Raw genomic sequence first — 23,249 nt, 5'->3', positions numbered from 1 at the left:
GAAAAACTTTCGCAATGACAAACGAATGCTCTGAGAGTACGTCCATCGCCCTGTATGCCACGAGCATGAATGAATGAATGAATGAATGAATGAATGAATGAATGAATGAATGAATGAATGAACTTTATTCCAGTCATCATGGAGCCTCATGGTCTGGCGCAGCGGTGCCTCCCAGCCGGCTCTCAGCAGCGGAGACCGCGGAGAGAGTCTTGTAGTAAGCTCTCTCCGCCTGACGGATGACGAGTCTTTGCTGATCCGGGTCGTGGCTCCGGATCAGCTCATAAGGGCCTGCAGTATGTTTAAATAAATAAATCGCGAGCTTTAATCTCAACCTCTTGATAAAGTTTTGGGGATTGCATTTTTGATGCAGAAAAGTCGCATTCCGACACTGAAAACTTTCACAATGGCAAACGAATGCTCTGAGAGTATGCCCATCGCCTGTATGCCGCTAGCATCTCGCAGCGGTGCATTTCATTCAAAGTGCGCGCCTAGTAATTAGTTGCGCCGAGCATGCGCAGTATCGCAACCGGGACAATAACTATGAAGTTTATACAAACGTCTAGCCAGGACGTCGATATTGCTCTTATATTATTGCGACGCTTAAAAGTGAGAAAACCCTGCGCGTTCGGCGTCGGTCGGCGGCCAGAAAGGAAACAGTTCATCGTCGTACTCTGGAGGCCGAACTCTGCGCCGAGGATCTTGCGCTCTCTTCGCAGCTAACCTTGGAAGGGCATGCCCTACTATTTTTAAGGCATGGATCAGTGCGGGCCATCGCGGACGAACCGGACGAATGTCATGGAAGGCGTCGGATCGCGCGTGATCCGTGGTCCCGATTGGAAATGGGGCAAGCAAGACGGCGGGGACGGACACCTGGGCACCGTGCGCAACTTCGAGTCGCTGGAAGAAGTTGTCGTAGTTTGGGATAACGGCACGGCAGCCAACTATCGATGCGCGGGCACCTACGATCTCCGCATCGTTGACAGCGCACCCACAGGTGGGTTTGGAGCGCTCGAAAAAAACTTGGCTCTCCGTGGGAACTCTCTGGATGGGATCAAACGTGAAACCGTTCTGGTCATTCAGGTTACCTGCGGCTGCGCGCAGTTACCAGCGTAACTTAATTAAGAAAGCCGAGACCGCGCCGCTTTGCACAAGAGAGTAGAGTACCATTTCGAGCAAAACGGTAGGATGAACTCTTGCTGCTGCTTTTGATTTGTGTGCGTGCTGCTTAAAACATGTTGTCGAGCGCTTTATCATTTCTCGTCAGCCATGGTAAGAATCATAAGTTTACAGCTCATGCTAGAACCGAGTGGTAAAGTTTTAATGTAAGGTTCACTCCTCAACTTGAGAGCTGGCGTTGTGCCGACGCTTGAGTCAGACTTCTAACGGACTTTGGAGCGAGCACCGGGTTTCCTTGTTCTAATGCTTGCATGGCTCATTTCACAGAGACAGCACTCTGGAAAAACACCCTACAGATTCTAAGTCAAAACCATCCCGTGCAGCAAATCGTATAAAAAGTTTAGTGTTTTCGTAGGCCGCAGAAAAATACCTTTGCGTGGTAGCAACTACTGTCATTCATAAAAACTCGTGTCTTTTATTCATTTTTCGCGCTGCGCGTACGGCTGGCAAGCGTTTTATGTATTTATTTATTTTGTGCAGGTTGTGCTGCTTTAGTACTTTTCTGTTCTCCCGTTCGTGTTCTTTAGCTGAACATAGGCGCAAGTATGCGCGATCTAAATCACAGTTACCGCGCTTGCTTTGCTCGCATTAACTTTGCCCCACACTAAAGGCTGCTGTCTCTTTCCCCTCCGTTACTAATGGATTCGTCTCCTAGAGCACGCGTTTTCCTGCGACTTTGATGCCAGTCAGTTAGAACGCGCGCCGTCACCTTTCCTCAGGTACCTCAGGTTCCCACATATCGTCCGTTAACAAACTGACTTTAAACCTGACTTCCGGACTTCTTGAGATCCGGACGACATAGTGATCTCACTTACAAACAGGGCATGATGTGTACTCACGTTGGTTACTAAGCATTGCTCGTGTGTAAAACTCGTTTACATGTGTTCACACCTTTGGAAATTAGAATAAGAAGAGCCAAATATGCATAGACTTCATTTGCATGGCAAATGAAAGCAGTGTGACTTGCTCGATAGTAAATGTACCAACACGACTCTAGCCTTGAGCAAAAATGCATTGATTACTGTGATCCCTACTTTATTGCATGTCTGCGGGCCAAATACAAAACAAATTTTTTGTAATTATTGGTGACAGAAAGAAGTCGCAGGTCATAAGAGTATCTTCCCTTGAGCTTTGGCACGGATGACAGCAGTTGTAATGCGGAGCCGTCCTTCGTATCTTGCCTGTGTTGCGCACTTAGGGATTGTTGTCGGAAAGCCTTGACATTTAAAGGCATGTCTCTCTGGGTTCAAGAAAAACAACCAATGTGTTCTCTTTCTCTTCTGCAGGGATCAAGCATGAGGGAACCATGTGTGACACATGTCGTCAGCAGCCCATCTTTGGCATCCGATGGAAGTGTGCCGAGTGTTCCAACTATGACCTTTGCTCCATGTGCTACCACGGGGACAAACACCAGCTTCGGCATCGGTTTTTTCGTATAACCAATCCGGGCAGTGAGCGGTAAGTGGCACTGGCGTTAGCTCTAATGGCAATGGTAACACTGGAAAGAAAAAGTGCACAGTGAAAAATCAGACAGACAATCTTGAATGGTAATGAACAAAATGCTAACAGTGTTAACAAATAGAAATAATTAGGTGATATAACAGCAGTAGCACACAACAATATAATGGGCAGAAATTAATTTTCAAAAGGCATAGAGAGGGAAGAAATAATAGAAAATTCTAGTTACTGTCTAGAAAAGAAGAAATGAGTGCAGATTTTTTTTACTAGTGTAATGAGCTAGATTCTTTAAAGTACTGGGGAGAGCATTTCATGCTATAGAGGACGAACAACCTCTGTGCCTGCCGTGATTATTCCTTGGATTAGTTACTTAGCACTTATTCTTAAATGTAGAGGGCATGTGTTTTATTTGGAGCTGAGCGTTGGCAATTGTGGAAGCAGTATGGTTCTACGTAATTCGTGTAACTTGTGCCTCGTTTGTAATTTTAAGGGCTTGATGTTCCACTTGTAAGCTGTGTTTAGTGCTTGGATTGCAACGCTTAGCACAGAAGAGTATGTTTTTGGCAGCTTGTACTGATGGCTTTTTAAAAGGCCTGTGACAAACCTGGCAGTAGAATGTGGTGTGTGACCTCAATGAAGGTGAAAAGAAGCGGCTTGAAGCATAAACAAGGCAGAAAATATGGCTGTGTATTTATGGCAAGGTTCGCTTTCAAATTTATTTTCTAATATGGCTTCACTCATTTTTAAACTTGTACCAGTGCAAGCCAGCTTGATGAAAGTGAACTGCTGTTAACTGTATACTGATGATACAAATATGTGATCCTATGATATGAAACCATACCACACTTTCTGTTTGTTGTGATGATGCAATCTAACTCTTTCATGGCACTGCATCAAATTAATGGGACAAAAATGAAAACTGATGTTACTAACTGCATGCATGGCATGCATGCTTTTGGTTTTTTTGCCTGAGCCTCCATAGTTGTGATGATGCCTTTGCTCACTGCCAGAATGTTGTTTTTGTCTAGTTGCATAAACATAGCCAGAGTTTGCTGCTTCATACTGCGGTTGGATCTGAAAAATTCTAACTTGAAGCGAACCGGACTTAAAATTTGTTCGACTTTCATGGAGTTTGAATAAAGGGGAGCCGTTCTAATACACTTGATGCTGGCAGGACCAGACTGAGTTCAAATAACGTAAATTTTGAAGTTAAACAAGGTGGAATCAACCAGAGTGCACTGTGAAATGACAATAGGTAATTGACCGGAATAGGAAAATGACAGGTAATCTCTTTGTTCTAATATTAGTCATGCAGAGCGCTATCTGAGCCTTGCCCTGGGTGTCTTCTTTTTTTCTCTGTCTATCCATAACCCTCCCCCCTTCCTTTTGTCTGGCATTAAATGAGTTTTCGTGCCTCTTGACAATGCAGAGCTCTGATGGAACCTCGTCGAAAGAGCAAAAAGATGGGCGTCCGTGGAATGTTCCCTGGTGCGAGAGTCGTCCGTGGTGTCGACTGGCAGTGGGAAGATCAGGACGGGGGTAATGGGCGCAGGGGAAAGGTCACCGAGATCCAGGACTGGAGTGCTGCTAGCCCACGCAGTGCGGCCTATGTAGTTTGGGACAATGGCGCCAAGAACCTCTACCGTGTTGGCTTTGAAGGCATGGTATGTGTGTTGGCTTGTTTGGCAGCAAGTAAATTAAGGATTTTACTTAATTTCTTCATTTACTTGCTGGCCCAGAGCATTTTGAAGTAGCAAAAATGCAGTTGGCACCATGTTTGTATCTTTGTAATTGTTTCCAGTATATTCTACTTCGGGTTGTTTGCCATTTTTGATTGGAGAGGTGTCTCAGTAGCCGGATTTACAGTCAAGCGCACATATATCGGAGGGGACAGCGAAATACTTGTCAACAAGGGAAGAGCGGGGCCTAGTTGGTGTTTCATACTGAGGAAATCGCCTTAAGTGGTGCAGGAAGACGTGAATTTACACCAAAGTTTTAGTTTAAGAAAATTTCGCACAATTTTTGCCCCAGAAATGGATTTCAATTCTCTCCTCAGAAAACAGTGGCCGTCATTCTCTTTCTCAAACGAGGCCTACAGAACAATCCCGCCCTCCACCTAAGGGAAAACGAATTACCACGTCATTCTCTTTCTCAAACGAGGCCTACAGAACAATCCCGCCCTCCACCTAAGGGAAAACGAATTACCAGTAAAAGAACAACACAAATTTCTAAGCATAATGTTCGATAAAAAGCTCACATTCCTTCCACACATCAACAACCTGAAGAAGAAAGCTTCCCAATCCTTAAATGTCCTAAAGGTGCTTTTATGAAAATGGTGGGGGTTCAATAGGACATGCCTTTTGCACATTTATCATGCTCTAGTACGATCCTGCCTTGATTATGGGTGCATCGTGTATGGGTCTGCGAGACCATTATACCTAAAATTTCTGGACCCCGTGCATAACCTTGCTTTACGTCTCTCATCTGGCAAGAACATCCCTTATAAACAGTCTCTATGTCGAAATCAATGAACCCTCCCTTACAGAAGAATTATGCTCACATGCACATATGTCCTGAAAATCTGTTCCCTGCCAAAACACCTGTGTTATCCCATAGTTACAAAGTGCACCTCCAGAACACTGTTCAACGACAAACCCCAGTGAATCAGACCTCTGCTTCTCCGCTTCAAACATATTTGCCAAAACTTGGATATACTGAATACTCTTTCTGATGTTGCCTCAAGGCAAGACTGCCCCAAGGTACAGCCTTCCCATTGTATGTGACTTAACATTAACACACTTTTGGAAAAACCAGACACCACACAAACACATATTACTGGAATATTTCGCACTACAAGAAAAATATATGAACTACACAGAATTTTACACCGATGGCTCAAAAGCAGCAGAATATGTCGGAAGCGCGGTTGTATAAGGAAACTGGCAAAATAATTACAACACAGGGACATTTAACAAAGTTCTGGGTGTCGAGCCATGTTGGAATATGTGGTAATGAAAGAGCCGACAAATGTGCTGCAATGTGCTGCAATAAGATGCCTGTCTAGTAGCTACGCTTTGGTCTTCTGCTTATAGTACAGCACACTTTTCGAACTTTGCCTCAAATTAAGCTGCATCATGGATAGCAAATGTTAAAAAAGGTTCAACATCATCAGTTAACTGAAAACATCACTTGGGGATCAGCGTAAGGTGCTCACTAATTCTCATGCGATGTCTTTTGCTATGTCCATTGGAAAACTATATTCTGTGGAAAAGGCATTTTCGGGTAGAAATTGTGTTTGACCCAATTTTCAGGAAATCTGTTCGGTGTGCAAGTGTTGGGTGAAATCGGGTTTTTTTTGGAAAACGAAGGGTCCTATGTATACATTCTGAGTTTGGTGTGCGTAGCACTGTCAGAAGCCATTCATCTGATGTCAGACACTTGCTTCCTTTCATTTCCAGGCGGACCTCAAAGTTGTCAACGATGCAAAGGGTGGCACTGTCTATAGGGATCACCTACCTCTGCTAGGTAAGGCTGCAGAGTTTCAGCACGACCTCTAATTCTGTTCTTTGTGCTGTGTTAGAGCTCGCACTTTGTTTAATGAGTTTTACCAGCTTACAGCCAGTTGCTCTACACAGAGTGTTGAAACAATAATGGTGTGTCATCATGTGTCCCGGCTGGCTTGCCAGTCACCTCATGAAACTTGTTTGAAAAATCTTCGTTTGCAGGGGAGCAGGGTCCAGGCCGATCGGGAGGTGCGGGCTTTCAAGTGGGCGACCAGGTCAATGTCGACTTAGATCTAGAAATCGTTCAGTCGCTGCAACATGGCCATGGTGGGTGGACAGATGGAATGTATGAGGTATGTTGAATGCCTTTTAAAAGTGACAGTGCAGTGATTTTTAAAAGACGTAGTAAGTGCTAGTCTGCATGTAAGACTGTTTCTATTCTTTGTACATACAAAAAAAGTTTATTGGATGCCATTAGGATAGCAGCAATGCAGGCTTTTTGGAAGTCCTTCAGCAAGAGCCTGCGAGAGACAGTCTTATTATGAACAAGGGCCCCATATGGGACCCGAAACATTGTTTTCATTTTTGACTTGGTCGGTGACCCAATCTTCATGTTAACGAATCTGCGAGAGTGTACAGCTGTGCAACATTGCGATGCCTTGTGCATGCACTGGCATTGCTGTCTCTATATTTGTGTTGTTTGGCACACATTTGGTTTTATAGGCTTGCCTCCTTATTGCGCTTTTTTTTGAGCAGTTGGCTGGTAGCGTATGTGAGACAAAAGCTGGGCTGGTATGTCATACTCAAGGCCCCTAGTCCCCTGCAATTCCAGGAAAAATAACGTTCAAGCGTTTTTTCAAGGATATTGTGTGCTAGTAGTTACATTCTCTTTTTGTGGCTATTGCTGTTACGGACATAAGTAGCAACCAGAGTACGATGGAAAAGTGACTATTTTATGTATAGATAGTTTTGAAGGGGAGTCAGGGATGCCATCTTTGGATACTTAGGCTAGTTTTGACAACTTACGTGACAACCGGTTGTGGATATGTAAATTAACAAAACACCCAGGTTTTAGAGCGCAGCTCTTAGGTGCCCGTTCCTGCATTGAGTGGCATGCCTTGGCCTCAGCATAACTGAGTGCTAAGTGCAGCGGAGGAGGAAAGACAGAGATAGTGAGGAGAGAAAGCGGAGAAGGAGGGAACGGCAGCAGCATGAAGAGTAGAGATGAGTAGTGTGCTGGTTGGGTTCACCCGAGGCGGGGCACATCGGCGGCGGAACTCTCTACGTGCTATCCAAATCGAAACCCAGAGCCACGTCTGTTCGGCACTGCGTGTTCCATGTGCGGTCTTCTATGGCTCGAGTATACCGCAGCAGCTGTGCTCAAAAATTGCATTACCGAGAAGCGTAATTGTTGGCTAATTTTCTGCAATTCTTTTAGGTCCCAAATATGGCGGCCACTGTGACGTCCATGAAAACTAAGAATTTTCGCAAATATAGTACAAGGGGAAGCTTGAGATCTTAAGAGAGTTTTAAAAGAAATATTGGTACGGTTAAAACGCTATCTCAAACTGTCCACGCCAACCATAGCCAAGGGTCCCCCAATAAACACAGGCGGCAAGCTAAAATATGGAAGCAGCAAATAATGTTAGTATGGATAAGAGGCACACTTTCTATGCGTGCTTTCAATGCATGCTGCACATACGAGAGATGCTGATACTCTAATGCACGCAGCCTCCCATGCAGCAGCAGCTGCTTTCACCGCCATGCTCCCATACTTGGTGTTTCGAGCTGCCCAGTCTTGTGCCTGTTCATCTTTTGTTTTTTTCTACTCCACTCAATGCTTCTAGTGCCTTCTTTTTCTCAGTGACCCGCACTGCATTCATTCCATATTGATTACCACCTTCTCCTTCGCACTTGCGCGCCGCACGCTTTGCTCCAAAGCCATTAAAAAGCTGGCTGCTCCTAGAGTCTTTCAAGCAATGTGGCGAAGGTTGCTTTAGCTACTGTGAAAAGCTCATGGGGGGAAAAAAAAATTTGTACTATGCTCGTACCTTGGGTTCGAATATAATGCGAGGCGCATTCTCAATAATTGTTTGTTGTCTCCCACCTAATTTAGTGGATTTTTATTGTAAGTTCACTGAAATAAAAATTTTCCGCCATAGAAAGTTAGGGGCCTTAGTCATACTGTGTCTGTTGTCAGGCATAGCAATCATTAGAGGGTGCCTTGCATCTGAAAAATAAGTTGTTTTTTTAAATTCCTGGTGTTTTGCCGATGACTGGTTGAGAAGAGATAGTGTACCTATCAGCCTTGTGTGGTGTACTAGGGCACACTACATTTTTAAGCTTGAAGTGTTGTTGATCCCATGGGCTAGAGCATGCATCAAATTGGTGATGGTGAGGAGGGGCTACTGTTTGAGAAAATTAGCATTCTGGGCTGTCTGCTCAGCTCAAGCTGTCATGGCCAGTATTGCTAAACTGATGACGTAAAGCTCATCCACATTGTTTCCTGGTGTGTCGGCCTCATCTCGAACATGTTGTGCTTTTCTTCTGACAGTGCCTTGGAACAACGGGTACAGTGATTGGAGTTGACGAAGACCACGACATTGTAGTCTCTTATCCAAGTGCAAACAGGTATGAAGCAAGACAGTGCCTACACCTATTCACTTAATAGTGCTACTATATAAGTTGTAGTTTAATAATTATTGATCATGTGGCATGTTTAAAACGGAACGTAATATTGTTTTCATTTCAGTCATTTGTCTGTTAGAAATGATTATGTACTTTCGGAGCTGCTGTGCGATTTCGCTGAATTCGGGATGGCCACAACTCGTGCAAATTTTATATATGTTAATATTTTAATGTTTAACCTTTCGTTGAATGACCTATTGGTATGGTACGTGATCTGCGAACTTATATCTCTATTATCGTGTGTTCTACCTAGCGAATGCTCATTTTGACGCACACAGTGCATCGTTGCTTGATTTGATTCTCTGGTTGGACGGAATTTTTCTTACTCAAAAAGGTTGTCATGCCCAAAATTTTTTAGGACACTGTGCATGCTGAGCAAAAAGGTGTCATCATTGCTAGGCAATTTGCGGCTTATTGATGAATGTATGAGTACTATATGCTTTGATCCAAATAGTCCGATAACATTGCATAGAGTTACAGTGTAACTGTGACAACTCTAAGTTTAAAGATTCATTTTTTTTTGCTGCCAGGTGGACGTTCAACCCTGCTGTATTGACCCGTGTAAACACCGCTCCAACTGCATCAACATCAGCGGCCAGTGGTAGTGGCTCAGGGGACTCTGCGTCATCGCAGCAGTTTGCCGTCGGCGACTTGGTCCAGATCTGCAGTGACCTCGAGCGCATCAAGATCCTCCAGAGGGGTCACGGAGAATGGGCTGAAGCGATGGCTCCCGTGAGTTGATCCTTGTGGCCTTTCATTGAGAATGACATGGACAGCGCTTTTATTGTATGCAGCAAAGTCATTGCTCGTTTTGAGTTTTGATTTACTGGAACTGGCTTTTTGCTTTCATCAGCATCAAGTGTATCGAAAATGCACCACTGATATGAAAACCGCATAATTCGAACAATTTTCAGTCTGCTTAGAGTTTAAATTATTTACACGATTGTAAGTCGACTCGTCTGTAAGTCAACCCCCCCCCCACATCACATTTCTGAAAAAAAAAAAGAACTTGGAGGTCGTTTACACTTGGCCTTTAATAATAGAACGTGATAGCACTATCCTGCAGCCTCCGCTTATCGCTAGCCGTTATCGGCTGCCGCGTGCGGGAGTGCCCGTGGGCACATTCCAAAACGAAAATGTAATAGTCACTTGACTACTCGTCCACACTTGCGCCATCGTCCTCACTAGCGCTGCCGTCGTGATCGCTGCTGCTGTCCCACAGCTCGTCGTTCTAACATCGTCGTGCAGCGAAATCCCACACTTTGCAAACAACTACATCATGACATCGCGTGGAATAGCTGAAAATTTTGCCTCGCTGCAGCTGCCACACCTGTATCACCCGTTGCGAACGTCGAACTTGCGGCCTGGCGCGCAGTTGGCCGTTTCTTCGGTGTAAAGAATGACAGCCATCTTGAATGTAGCCATCAACGAGCGCCGATTGCTTACCGGACCCAGAGCAAAAATGGCGAATGACGAAGCACTGCATTAAAAGCTCGTGAAACGCGGCCGGCAGTAGTGAAATGCGTCGGAGCCAAAGAGAAACTACGCGTGAGTGGTGTTGGCTCTTTCGTTGGCTACCGACACTCCCCGGCGCCGCTGCGGTTCCGAGTGGCGGTGCCGCCGCGATTGGAACAGCGGCCCTTCCATTAACTATCGACACTCCCTTGAGCGCCGAGTGTGCAGTTGAAAGTAAACAAAAAAGAACTTGGACTGCGCCTATTAAGAGTAGAATGTGAATGCATTATCGGGCCGCCGTCGCTTATCAGCAGATGCAATCTGCAGCCACGTGTAGTGAGTGGGCTGGTGCTGGTTTGCTGCTTATCGACAGCTACTATCGGCCGCCTTGCGCGAGGTGAGGATGCCGGCTCTACGCGTTGACATAGCAGCTGCTCAAGGCCAGCACCAAGAGTGATACGACGGAGCCGCGCAGCAAGAATACAACCACACTGCAGCATGATATCTCGTTTGTCTCGCCTTTATTTATAGTGCAATGCATTAATTTCAATTTTAAGTCGAGCCCCCCACTTCGGATTTTCAAATTTTGAAAAATAGGTTGGCTTACAATCGTGTAAATACGATATGTGTTGACTGTACTAAAAGCAGTTGCATGTAGCAACACTGCAGGGCATAAATCATGCTTACCCAATAGGATTGCATGGTCGCATTGATAACATGGTAGTGGTTGTTGGGATCTTGGCTCAGACATTGCTGCTGCTGATGGGGGAGGGGATGCAGAGGCATATGCTTCATCCCGTATATCCCCCCTCCTTGTGTGCTGGTCACCGTTGCTCTTACAAACCAACTCTGTCTTTGCGTCACGTCTCAGCCGTCAATTCTCGCAAGTTTTGAAACGGTGGGAAAGTGGAGCGTACTAAAGCTGCAGACATGGGGAGCATAGTGCAGCATGGGGGGCAGATGGGAGTGCATCGCAGCACACTAGCATGGATTTGTTTGTTAATTTGCATTGTGGCCTGAGGCATATGTTGACCACTGGCCTTTTTGCAAGTTTTCGCAGATCAGGATTCAAGGTATTTGAGTTTTGTCATATAAACATTTCAGAGTAAGCAGCGACAAGCATATGGTTGGAACACAGCATGTGAAATCGAGGGTTGTGAATGGGGTGTGCTGTGGCACATTTGTTGGTCATCAATGCAAATCTTCGTGGGGTGGATTTTGGTGTAATTGAAGCCCAAAAGCAACCAATAAGGGAAAGGCTAGCGCACATCACAGAACTCCAAATGGAGATTTCCTTGTGACCCTCATAGTTGCCACTTTTGATGAGATTTGTGTACATGGGGAAACTTCAGATGGCAGGCGTCTTCTGAAGTCTCTAACTGTTCTGGTTAACCTTCCTGCCTTTCCTCATCTCTCTCTCTCTCGTTTTCTTCCCTGCCCACTCAACCGTGTGGGTGTGTAAAAAAAAAAATTTATTTTCCATCCTGAGGCTACATCAGTGTGTTCCAGCCCAACTCGCATATTTGTGAGGGTTGGGAAATAAACCTGTCTGGCTAGTTTGGGATAATGCCCAACACGTGGCCTGTTATAGCTTCATCAAATGGACGCACACTTTCCAGGTGCCATTCAAGGGCCCGGGCAGACCGCGAGAAGTGCAAGGCCTGCTTCTGTTTGACCATGTGGAGGAAACTGCTTTACATTTTTTTTTCATACCATAGCCTAAGTTTGCTGTGACTTGATATATCTTTGATCTCTGCTGTGACGACCGTTTTGTCATTAAGAGTCCAACTCGCACACATGTATTGGTTCATTCTCATAATGAAGGCCTTTGCTTTAAAGAAATTAAAGCTTCCCCAGTTAATGTGCTCATGGGCACGAAAGGGAAAACAGTGACGCTGATTATGCTTTGTATGGGAGCCACTGCAACCTTCCTGCAGTTTGAGTGTTATTGTGCCAGTGGTCACAGTGAGCTTCATTTTTTTGCTCTCTTGTCATTATACTCCTAGACTCTGGGCAAGATAGGCCGCGTGCAGCAGATCTACCATGACAATGACCTCAAAGTCGAGGTCTGTGGTACATCGTGGACTTACAACCCCTTGGCGGTCACCAAGATGGCTTCGGATGGTGCGGTTGCTGGCGTGTCTAGTGGTGGTAAGTACACATCACCGCCGTAAGCAGAAGTAACATCTTAGTGGAATTGAATTACACGCAGGTCAAATTCCTGTTATAGCTTACTACAAACTTGATTTTGCCAAGGCTTTGAAAGAGTGGAAAATGCTTATTTTATAAGGGTCTGCATAAACAGTCTCTACCTTCTACTATTGGGGTGCTTTTTCATTCTACTGTAGCTCTTGGCTGCACTGGGAACTTTCCAATTGGTTTTTATTTTAAGAATAACTGCAGTTTACCATGCAGTAGAGAGTTTGAGTTACCATGGTCTATATTGCAGATTTTAAGCAACATGAAGAGGTAGTAAACCAAACCCAAGTCTGGTTTGCTGTGCCATCCTATGTTTAGGAAAAGGGGAAAGAATGGAAGATAGCAATGGAAGAATTTTTTTGTGCACACAGAAATGGATCAGATATTGCGATCATGGATAAGGCACGAGAAAAGTGCTGTGTAAAAGGCAAGTGTTCCATCCCTTAATGATGGATCATGATGCTGGTTTGTCTGTTCTGCTGTTGTATTGAACCAGTAGTGTTGAGTCTCATCTTGTGCTAAAATTGGAGGGGGGAGGTGTATGGTGTAGTTGGGGTACTACAAGCTCTTAAAGTTGCCGTGCATCAGGGTTAGGCTCCTGTGGTTTGGTCCCATGCACATGGAAATGGTCCTGGAAGTTTTGTACTTGTGAAAAGTTATTGCAGCGTCATTCTAAGAGCTCGCTGTGGTACAACTTTTTAGTAAATTTATATCTGGTCATTTGTTACGTGTCATGAAAATATTGAATGTTGTAAGCCTATTTCTCTGCTCTTGATTGATTGGGTCAACTAGTACACGGAACTTAGCTCATTTTTACAGTGATAGCTGTATGAGGTAGTTCTTTTTCTTTGGGCTAAATGGTGTGTACATAGTATGTTAGTGTCATCATCATCAGCCTAACTACATATAGTGCGGGACAGATGACTAACCTCTAGTTAACCCTGTTTTTTGCACCTGCTCAACTGTGGCCACCTTATCCACGCACACTCCTAGTTACATCCACCCACCTTGCTCTTTGCTGCGGCCTGCAATGTTTGCCTTCTCTTGGAATCCACTCCATTACCCTAGGAGGCCATTCCTTTTCTTGCCTTTGCGTCATATCCCTTCTCATGCCCATTGCTTTTTTTTATTTTGGTTAGAGTGTCATTAACTCGCATTTGTTCCCTGATCCACTCTGCTGCCTTCTGTCTCTTAACATTACACTCATCATTTTTTTTGGGAGGGGGGGAGTGATACTTAGTGCATGTGAGCCAAAACTACCAAGTCTGCTGCTGAATGCAGAAAATGTTTCTCAGGTGGGCTAGCACCACAAGAAACTAATGGGTGGACATGTGGGCACTGTTGGAAATGTGCTGCCATCTGTGGGCATGTGATTCAATTGAACCTAGGAGTTGGCATGTACTGCGATACACACAGCTATTGCCGCCACTACTCAACACCAGGGAAAGGCAGAAAGCCCAAAACCTTTAACGTTCTTTTTTTCCCGCTTATGTGGGTCTTTCAAGTGCTGTGGTTTACACTATCAGTGAGTCTTGTTCCTTACCCACCTTATCTGCACAGAGAGCTGTTGTTGTACTAGTCTGAACACTGCATGGTTCTTGTTTTCTTTTCTTCTCTCGACGGCTGTGCTGACAGAGCGACTGAGTGCTCTGCTGAAGAAGCTGTTTGAGAACCACGTCTCTGGAGACGTCAACGAAGAGCTGGTCAAGGCAGCGGCCAATGGTGATCCACAAAAGTGCGAGGAGATTCTGAAGCACCCCGAGGCCAATGTGAGTTGGGACTCTCTGGTATTGTTGCGTGCGGTCACTAGCAGTTGAGGAAGAAGAGGGCTGGACAGAGTTGGGAACATGCTCTCTATTGGGTGACCTTGTTGCAACATAATAGCTTGTCAAATTGGATAGTGAATCTTTCATATGGTGTCCATTCATTATGCCTGCTACCATTGTTTATTGTGCTTACATTTGGCAGATATCAGTAATTTAAGAATGCACTGCAAATATCTTGCTAGGTGACGATAGTGGGCACATTGTGGGCTGAGGTAGAAAAGCGGTTACATTTTGAGTTTGTGGTGCAAATTGAGGGAAAACTAACCATGAGATAGAGTGAAAAGATGGTGTGGCGATTAATTTTTATGGCACAAGAACAGCTTTTAGCCGAAAGGGGACCATGGCTCAAAGTGAAAGAGGAAAAAAGAGAAATATTTAATTCAGAATGCAGCCCTTATGCACACTCAATTTCCTGGTCCTGCTCTGCCAAGACCAGCTGGCCATGAAGCTGGTCCAAGGTAAGCAAGCCATCTATGAAGAGGGACAGGGGTGTGGGTAAAAAGAGGTAATAGAGGAGAACTGAGGAGGGCAGGATGACTAGAGCAGGACAGATGCATTCAAGATGAACTATCAACTGGCATGCCTTTGTTAGGAAAACCATTTCAGAATTTGTTTCTCACAGTGCCTGTCTCCTTTTCCACTGCCCTTGTCTTTGTGTGCAACTGTATTGCAGCATTTTATTTATTTATTTATTTATTTATTTATTTATTTATTTGGAATGCTGCCAGTCTCTAGTTGAGACCTTAGCAGGTGGGCATTACAAGTGTCATAGCAAAGGATAACATTTCTAAATGTGGCTGTGCAAAGGACAGCTATAAACTAGACAATTCATAGCGCAGAAAAAACTCAAAAGAAGTTGACAGATTTGCACAAGTAACTGAAAGAAAAAAAACATGCTCGTTCGAAAACATAAACATTAACACGGGCACAGCACATCGTGTACTCCTTAAAATAGACACAAATGCAGAAGAATCTTTCTAACCACTATTCTAGTTTTAAAACGCGGCTTCTAGTTCGGTACACAAATTGGAAAATGAATCAGCGTTAGTTATGGATGCGTCTAGACGGTTCCATTCTCTTGTTACTAGCGGGAACAAAGAATTTTTGAAAGTGTCACTGTGATAAGGATATTTGGTTAGTGTATACGCGTGCTAAAAATTGTAGAAAATTTACCAACCGTCCAGCTTTGAAGCCTGGCTAAATTTCCTGCTTTGTTTTGATGAACTCGGGCATCATCTGTGATGTTGTGTAGCACACCAGGATGCAGCAGCACTTTTCTTGTCTACCGACTGTTCTAAACGTGACCAAACATTTGCATCATTTCCTTGCTTGTTTTGCGAAATAGCTAATATCTAGTTAGTGTCTCTGATTTATCTCTCTTTGGAAACAAGCTCAGTAGCTGCCTTTTGTGAATTGTTTTTAAAAATTTGCTCTCTAAATGGTTACCTCAATATGAGGTACTATGCAACGAACTCAGGCTTTGAAGTAAATGGTATGCAGTTGTTTTTTTTGTGAGAACATTGATGTTGGCAGTCTTTAGATTTCGGCGAGACACATGACATAGCATAGCGGAAGCCTGTTGAAACAGCCGAGCTAAGAAGCCTTGTCTTATGATTGCCTTCATGTTATTCATCTCTCTCACCATGGTCCAGTGTGAAACTAGGATGACGCTTTTTTAAAGTTTTAGACTTCCTTTAGAATGAGTGTTTACTGTATTTGCTCGCATGATAGATGCACTCAGATAAAGAAGCACCTGCTACTTTGGTTGTCAAAATATACCAATATTTTCTGATATGTTATCCCTTGTTATGGCTGTACTGCCAAAACTTGTCAATGTTTTGGGAGAAAAGTGTTTGTATTCTAGGGAACATAGTACTGCATTGGAATTTATTCAACCGAAGCTGTTTGAGACAGGCCAGTGCAAGATAGCAGCTGCATTGCTCGTGTGTTTAATGCAGGCATTTCAGAAAAAAATTAGGTCTAGCGGCTAAGCATTAATGGTCATATTTTGCTGTTTGGTTATGCCATGACCAGGTGAATGGCGTGTTTGCGAGTCACACTGCCCTCCAGGCTGCCAGCCAGAATGGCCACGTTGAGGTTGTCAAGATCCTACTGCGTCACAATGCTGATGTTGAGATTGAGGTGAGTTGTCCTCCAATTTTGAAACAAATTGCATCAAAATCTGTCTTGCTTTATATAGCAGTTACTAGATAAATAACAGATAGATAATTTAACAGAGTCCTTGAGGCACAGCACAAATTTCGCTGTGGGAAAAGTTGTATAAGTTAAATTTGAAAAAAATTTACTTTGTCTTTACACAGTGACAGTGATATGATGAATATGAATGGAATGAACAAAATCATAAAGGAGAACATGAAAAGTTTCTTTGTTAGAAACCCTTTTCAAATGCAATTGGGTGGTGACTGATGAGGCTAAAAATTAAAGGGGAAAGAACCATAGTGCCTCTTGAGTACTGATTATACTATACATTATGGTCTTTGATAATTGTGCGTCAGTGACACTCATAGATGAGCGTTGGTGGTCTCACCACTCATGTTGGGCTTTAGAACAAAGTGCGGTGATGTAAGAACATGGTTTTCAGCTGGAGAAATTTGAGACAAAGGAAACTTTATTCACCTATCAGATCAGGTGCGATGCTTGTAACATGGCAGGCTTTCTGGTCTGTGCCTGTTCAGGAAATTGACTGAGAAGTCCAAAGGATACCTCAGTATTCAAGGGAAACACATGCTGGTTCTGTGGTTAAATAGAGGACTACCATTTGAACTTGATGTTTTCGCCATTATTGCTGTATGTACATGCAACTTCTATGAGGAATATTATGCCAGTAGTTCTAACCACCTCGGGGTTATGACATGGTAGCTACCAGTCTTGAGTAAAGAACTGAGACCGGTCGCGTCATGAATGTTACCAGTGTTGTTTTTGATGCAGCATACTGTGGGCCATTTCAGTATTCTTTTATTTTGTTTAGTGGGAGACCTGTCAGTAGGCAAACCAGCAGGATTCCAGCCATCATTTTGGCTCTGAATTAATTGAGACCACCTGGGGTTCTTTAACATGCGCTGACATTGCACAGCACACAGGCCCGACGTTAGTGCACGTTTAAGAACCCCAGGCGAGCAAACTGCTTTAATGGTGCAGTTTAGGTGTCCTCCGACAAGTAAGACTTACTGTGCCTTAACTTTCTGAAAAACTCATCTACACCCACTGTACACAACTGGACTGCTTTCATGGGGTGTACATCACTAGCGTTGTGTTTTTAGGTGGTCATATTTGGCAGTTCCCATAGTTTTGTGTGGTTCAATGATTCGATGGTCACTTGCTATGGTATAGGGGCATTTATATGCGCCGCCAATTGAGCATATCGCACTGTGTGTATATTTGGGCATGTCCAGTTGCACGCTTTCAGTTAGTAGTCGGCTTTGAAGGTGATGTCGGAGCACAATCCATGCGTGTCACATTGGCTCAGGCAATAATGATTGGGTTGGCATCATCGACAGGGTAAATGTAAATGTAGAAAGATTTGTGGCTTATGGGAAGGCGTTTTCCTTTAAGACTCTACTGGAAGATCATGAAACTTCTTTCATTGGTTTTCGATTTCTCCCAACTTGAACGCTATGTGGTGTCAAATGCACATTGACAGTGATCGTGTGGAGCAACAATATTCTTTTGCACCACCTGGTTCCTTTTATCCAGGCAAGTAGAGCAGGCAGCAAGCATCTCAGAAAAAGATTTCTTGGGAGTGAGGCCTCTGATGCCCCATTTGTATGCTTTACTAGTTGTGTACATTACAATCTTTTGGATGCACTGCATCTGTAGTATTGTGGGAATCAGTGACAAGCGAAGTGGCTTCATCAGTGGCTGATGAAGTGAACCATTTATTGGTGATGCAGGACTACATATACATTAAAAAAACAAACACGCATTTGGCAAATGAAATCATTAGTGAACGCTGAACATGGTGCAAGACAGTGCATGACATGACGCATGCCCTCATTGCCTTGTGACAGGATAAGGATGGGGACCGCGCGGTACATCACACTGCCTTTGGCGATGAGCCGAGCGTGATGGAGCTGCTGGCTCGTGCGGGGGCTGATCTGAACGCCCGTAACAAGTGCCGCCAGACTCCCCTGCACATTGCAGTTAACAAAGGCCACATGGGGGTTGTCAAGACCTTGCTCGAGCTGGGATGCCATCCAAGTCTGCAGGTGAGCGACTTTCATGAACTTTAGGAATAACATGTTTATTGGCAGTTCTGTCAATTTTTTTTTTGTAAAACCTTGCCCTGCAATTTTTCCAGTATTTAGTGATGACATGTGTGTGCCTGCACATATGAAACTGAGCAAGGAAGGTTAGTGCCCCTTGGATGAATTTGAATATGTATCTTTTTTTATTCCTCATATAATGATTAACTGGCCGATCTTTTCAGTTTTGAAATCATAGCAACATGTTGTGTGATTGGGCTTGACTCATATGCCATTATAGAAAGTGTAAAGCATGTAATGCTTTCATGTTCCATTATTTGCCATTACTACAACTAAACTTCGTTCTGAAATTGTGGTAAAATTGAGCAAAACATTTTGGCTCATGGCCTTTTCTCTTTTACTTATCCAAGGCGCTGTTCACTCTGGAATCGGTGTTTAAATGAACTGAATGTCCGTTCGAAAGGTATTAGAATACAGGAAGAAAACAACCAGCACAACACGGAGTGCTTTGTTGGTCTGACGTCTTACAGTTTCGACCACGGTCTGGAGAAGTAGCATAAGCAGCATTCACCTCTGATCACAGATGGCACTACAGTCGAACCCCGCTGCAACGAAATTCACGGGGTGCGCGAAAAATTTCGTTGAAGCGGAAATTTCGTTGTGGCGAAATCAGCCCGAAAAACTAAGATCTGGCTGCACTGTCCAGAAATATCATTTATTTCCAAAAAAATTCGGTAATCTTGGCTTGCGTTTTTTTAGTGGACATGAGCGTCGTGGTGCGAGTTTCAAACTCGGCCAACAACTGCATCGCGATGTCGTCATCATGCGCACCAATGAAAGCACGAATGGTTTCAAATGCGTCCATCACATGGAATGCAGATGGCAGGGCTGGTGCATCTTGCACATCGCTCTCGTCTTTGGACGAGGCAACGCTGTGGTGGGCCTCTTCAATTATTGCTTCATCGTTAGCTCCTCATGAAACACCAGACAAACGCGCTGCGTAGGGCCGGCTCCGCTGCGCTTCTCTGTCGATATGACGGACGATTTCGAATGGTGCCACCCATTCGCACTCGACGCACTATGCGGCACACATCGATTCCAGCAAGCGTTTTCGGTGAAATCAAGTGCCATGATCATACGGACGGGTAACGTTATGCTTGTTTTGTCGTAAAATAAATGTTAAGCCCATCTCCACTGAACAAGAATTTCGTTGAAGTGGAAGCACACCTGAAAAGATAATTCGTTGTGGTGAGAACTAGCATGCATTGTTTTCAATGGCTAGCTGATGGGGAATCTGAAATATTTCGTTGAAGCGGCGTTCGTTGTAGCGGGGTTCGACTGTAGTAGGGATGCAGCCAAGTGATTCAAGAGCAGGGCAACGTCTTCAAGGTCCATTACGCTATGCATATTTGACATGACGTTGGAGCTACAAAGTGTTAAACTGGATTGGCCATAGCAGATTAATGCGGCCATGTGTGACAGTCATAACACAGCTACATGCATTGCTATTGCTGGAGGAAAGCACGCAATCATTGGCTGATTCATAGAATGCTTCGAGCGCTATCTATATAGGTATCACTTTTGAATGTGCTACGCTAATACTGCGAAGCATTTCATGCTTGGTAACGAGATAAAAAATTTTTCATCAGATCCTTTGGAGGTGAGAACAGCGTGTCTGCTTCTGAAAGAAAGAAAAAAATGAAAGTTGCAAGTGCATAACTATAGGCAGGAACTGACAAGCGTTAAGCGGGAATTTAACAACTTGGTAATGAGAAAGCGAGAACTGGAAAAACAGTTATTTTTGACAAGTCGGTTTGCCTTGCCTTCCATCCCAGCTTAGACTTGATATTACCAGACAGATATAAATATGCCTGCAATCCAAGGTGCGTGCCCCCTTTCTGTTATTTCAGGACTGTGAGGGGGACACGCCACTGCACGACGCCATCAGCAAAAAGCGGGACGACATGCTTACCCTTCTGCTAGACCACAACGCGGACATCACGCTCACCAACAACAACGGCTTCAACGCCCTCCACCATGCGGCGCTCCGGGGCAACCCAAGGTCTGTGCTGTCTTTCTTTCCCTCTCATTTGCCTCCTCTTTTGATAGCATCTGAAAGATGCAGAAGGCATCAGTGATGTGGAACACATCGCCTATGCTTCCTCGGACTACGCTGATCGTTGTCTTCGTGGGGACGTCCAGAAAGTCAGTGAGGAAGACGCGTAGCCATCGTAGCTTGCATTGCTGCCTCTTGACCATAATCAAGTGGCATGCCTGCAGGCCACACAAAAGCATGTGGAAGGAAGTGGCAAAATAGCCAGTGCTTTTTGAAATTGTGCTTCTTTCAACAATTAAATGGCAGTTAGCAGTAAAAGTAGGAAGTAGTTTTTTAATGCTTTCGTAAAGCAACTCAGGATTTTCAACTCAAAAGAGGTGATGGCAGATGTGAGTGCTGCTGTCTATGTCAGTGACTGTTCACTGTACATTTTGACATAATGCTGAGAATTTGGGCAAGAAGCATGGTTGCAAGCTTTTATGTCTGTGTGAGTCAGCAAAACTGTTTCTGTGCGCTGCCTTGCACAAGCATGAATATCTGTTTCACATGTTCTCATAATGGGGCGTGCTCCATTAAGTCAAAGACGTATAATATGCAGTCCGAACCCTCAGTTTACGCAAAAGGTTTCTCAATACTGGACTTTGTTGACATCGATAACCCATCCCTGTTGACATCTATGTGAGTGTTGCACAAGCTGGCATTTTCTAAGTGTCGCACGTTTTCCGTTGTCACGTACAAAATCGGGAAAAGATGTTGAGTAATGCAGGCTGTTGGGCCAGTTGATGAACGATCATTGCAGGCAAAACTGCTTTGTGCAAAACAGACGGGACGAAAGAGGATTGCGCCAGGTTTTCCTTGCAGTGTATAGAAAAAGACACCTACGATGCTTGCTCTGACTTCTCAGCAAAACTGTCATTAAAGGCGCCATGACAGCCTATTTTCACGCATACCCTGCTTATCGCATTTAACTCTCAACTTGTTAAATTAAAATTCCCCCAAGTTTCAGCTGATTCTGTGCGGTAAATACAGTCGATCCCGGATATATCGAACCCGGATATATCGAATTATTGCCTATATCGAACAGTTGAAAAATCCCCTTGGGAATCCCATGCAAAAGTATAGCACTATTGTTCGCATATATAGAACTCCCATGCACCGGCATATCAATGTATCGAACTCCGTGCTGAGCTGCGCCCCGGCAAGTGCGCTTCTCCTACCATACCCCATCCTTGCAAGTGCGCTTCTCCCATCGCATTCCACCCACGCAAGTGCGCTTCTCCTCACGAAGCTCTCGCGATGTTCCCGCGATCTTATGCGCGCCGCCCTGCACTCTGAGAAAGGGGCGTGTGGGTAAAAGGCACGTGATGAGGAGCGCTTGGAGTGCGATTGGGTGTGAAAGGGAAGCGGGAGGGAGAAACCACGCTGACCGCAGGCGCCCGTTTCCTGTGTCTCGGTTGTCCGACACCGCTGGCGCAGCAAGACGAACGAGGTCAGTGCAGCTTGGGCTTGTGGTAGTGCGGAGATGCGAAGCGGTGTGTCTTTCGATTCGCTTTGTTCCTTTTATTCACGAGGCCAACGTGAAGGCTTGAGACTCGTGTGGTGCAGTGCGTTTTTCTTTCCGCTTTTGGCACGTGTTCCGGAGCCATGGCCGCGAAAAAACGCAAGTATTTGGATTTTTCAACAAAGGCGGACATCATTCGACGGGTGGAGGCTGGCGAGAAAAAGTCGTCGGTCGCTGCGGCGTTCGGAATTCCTCGCCACACCCCGAGTACGATCCTCAAAAACAAAGCCGATGCTAAGCTGAAGGCAGTGCAGTCCAGTCGCCCTGGAGCGTGTCGTGTGCGCGTTCCAACCTTTGACAAGGTCGAGAAGGCATTGTACACCTGGTTTTTGGAGACACGTGCAAAGAATATACCTGTTGACGGCCCAATGCTCATGGAGAAGGCCAAATGGTTTGCTGTGGCCTTCGGAGAAGAAAGCTTCACTGGGGGCACTGGTGGGCAGCAGTGATTTAAGAGTCGCTAGAGCATCGTCATAAAGAGCCTTTCGGGCGAAAGCGAGGCGACTGACACAAGTCACATAGAGAAGTGGTTGTCCGAAGAGTGGCCAAATATTTCTGACAGCTTTTCGCCGTCGCAAATATTCAACGCAGATGAGACAGCACTGTTTTGGCAAATGCTGCCAAACAAGATTCTGCATCCGAAGGGCACTGCATGCATATCGATTTTGCTTGCTGCAGATATGGATGGGTCATGCAAACTACGGCCGCTTGTTATCAGAAAGAGCAGGTCGCCACGCTGCTTTAAGAACGCGAAAGGCCTCCCGGTTCGATACGCGTTCAATAAGAAAGCCTGGATGACGCGCGATTTTTTCGTTGAGTGGCTACAGGCATGGGATGCCGAACTGGAGAAGACTGGCCGCAAAGCTTGTATTCTTCTTGACAATTGTTCGGCCCATCATGCCGTCTGCCCATTAAAGCAGATCACCCTCAAGTTTCTGCCGCCAAACACAGCAGCAAAACTTCAGCCTTTCTACCAAGGCATTGTGAAAGCGTTTAAGGTTGGGTACAGACGACGACTGGTGCAGAGGCTCCTAATCAACCTTCGATTAGGAATCGAACTTAAGGTGGACCTCCTCGGAGCCATTCAAATGCCGGCTGGTGCTT

At 44.9% G+C, this 23,249-nt stretch overlaps 1 protein-coding gene across 1 annotated transcript in view; it reads left to right on the top strand.

Moving 5' to 3' along the window:
- The first annotated feature begins 587 nt into the window (after positions 1 to 587).
- Positions 588 to 23,249, top strand: part of mib1 (E3 ubiquitin-protein ligase mind bomb 1) — a 500,932-nt gene continuing 478,270 nt past the window's right edge. The window contains exons 1-12 of the mRNA XM_077640740.1: positions 588 to 994; positions 2,463 to 2,634; positions 4,064 to 4,298; positions 6,093 to 6,159; positions 6,360 to 6,490; positions 8,692 to 8,768; positions 9,356 to 9,557; positions 12,287 to 12,431; positions 14,115 to 14,248; positions 16,340 to 16,447; positions 18,334 to 18,531; positions 20,439 to 20,590. Of these exons, the coding sequence (XP_077496866.1) occupies positions 754 to 994; positions 2,463 to 2,634; positions 4,064 to 4,298; positions 6,093 to 6,159; positions 6,360 to 6,490; positions 8,692 to 8,768; positions 9,356 to 9,557; positions 12,287 to 12,431; positions 14,115 to 14,248; positions 16,340 to 16,447; positions 18,334 to 18,531; positions 20,439 to 20,590 (1,862 nt within the window). The 5' untranslated portion in view covers positions 588 to 753. The remainder of the gene's footprint in view (positions 995 to 2,462; positions 2,635 to 4,063; positions 4,299 to 6,092; positions 6,160 to 6,359; positions 6,491 to 8,691; positions 8,769 to 9,355; positions 9,558 to 12,286; positions 12,432 to 14,114; positions 14,249 to 16,339; positions 16,448 to 18,333; positions 18,532 to 20,438; positions 20,591 to 23,249) is intronic.

The sequence above is a fragment of the Amblyomma americanum genome, chromosome 10 (assembly GCF_052857255.1).
Source record: "Amblyomma americanum isolate KBUSLIRL-KWMA chromosome 10, ASM5285725v1, whole genome shotgun sequence".
Lineage (NCBI taxonomy): Eukaryota > Metazoa > Arthropoda > Arachnida > Ixodida > Ixodidae > Amblyomma > Amblyomma americanum.
This window is presented reverse-complemented; position numbering and strand designations above follow the sequence as displayed.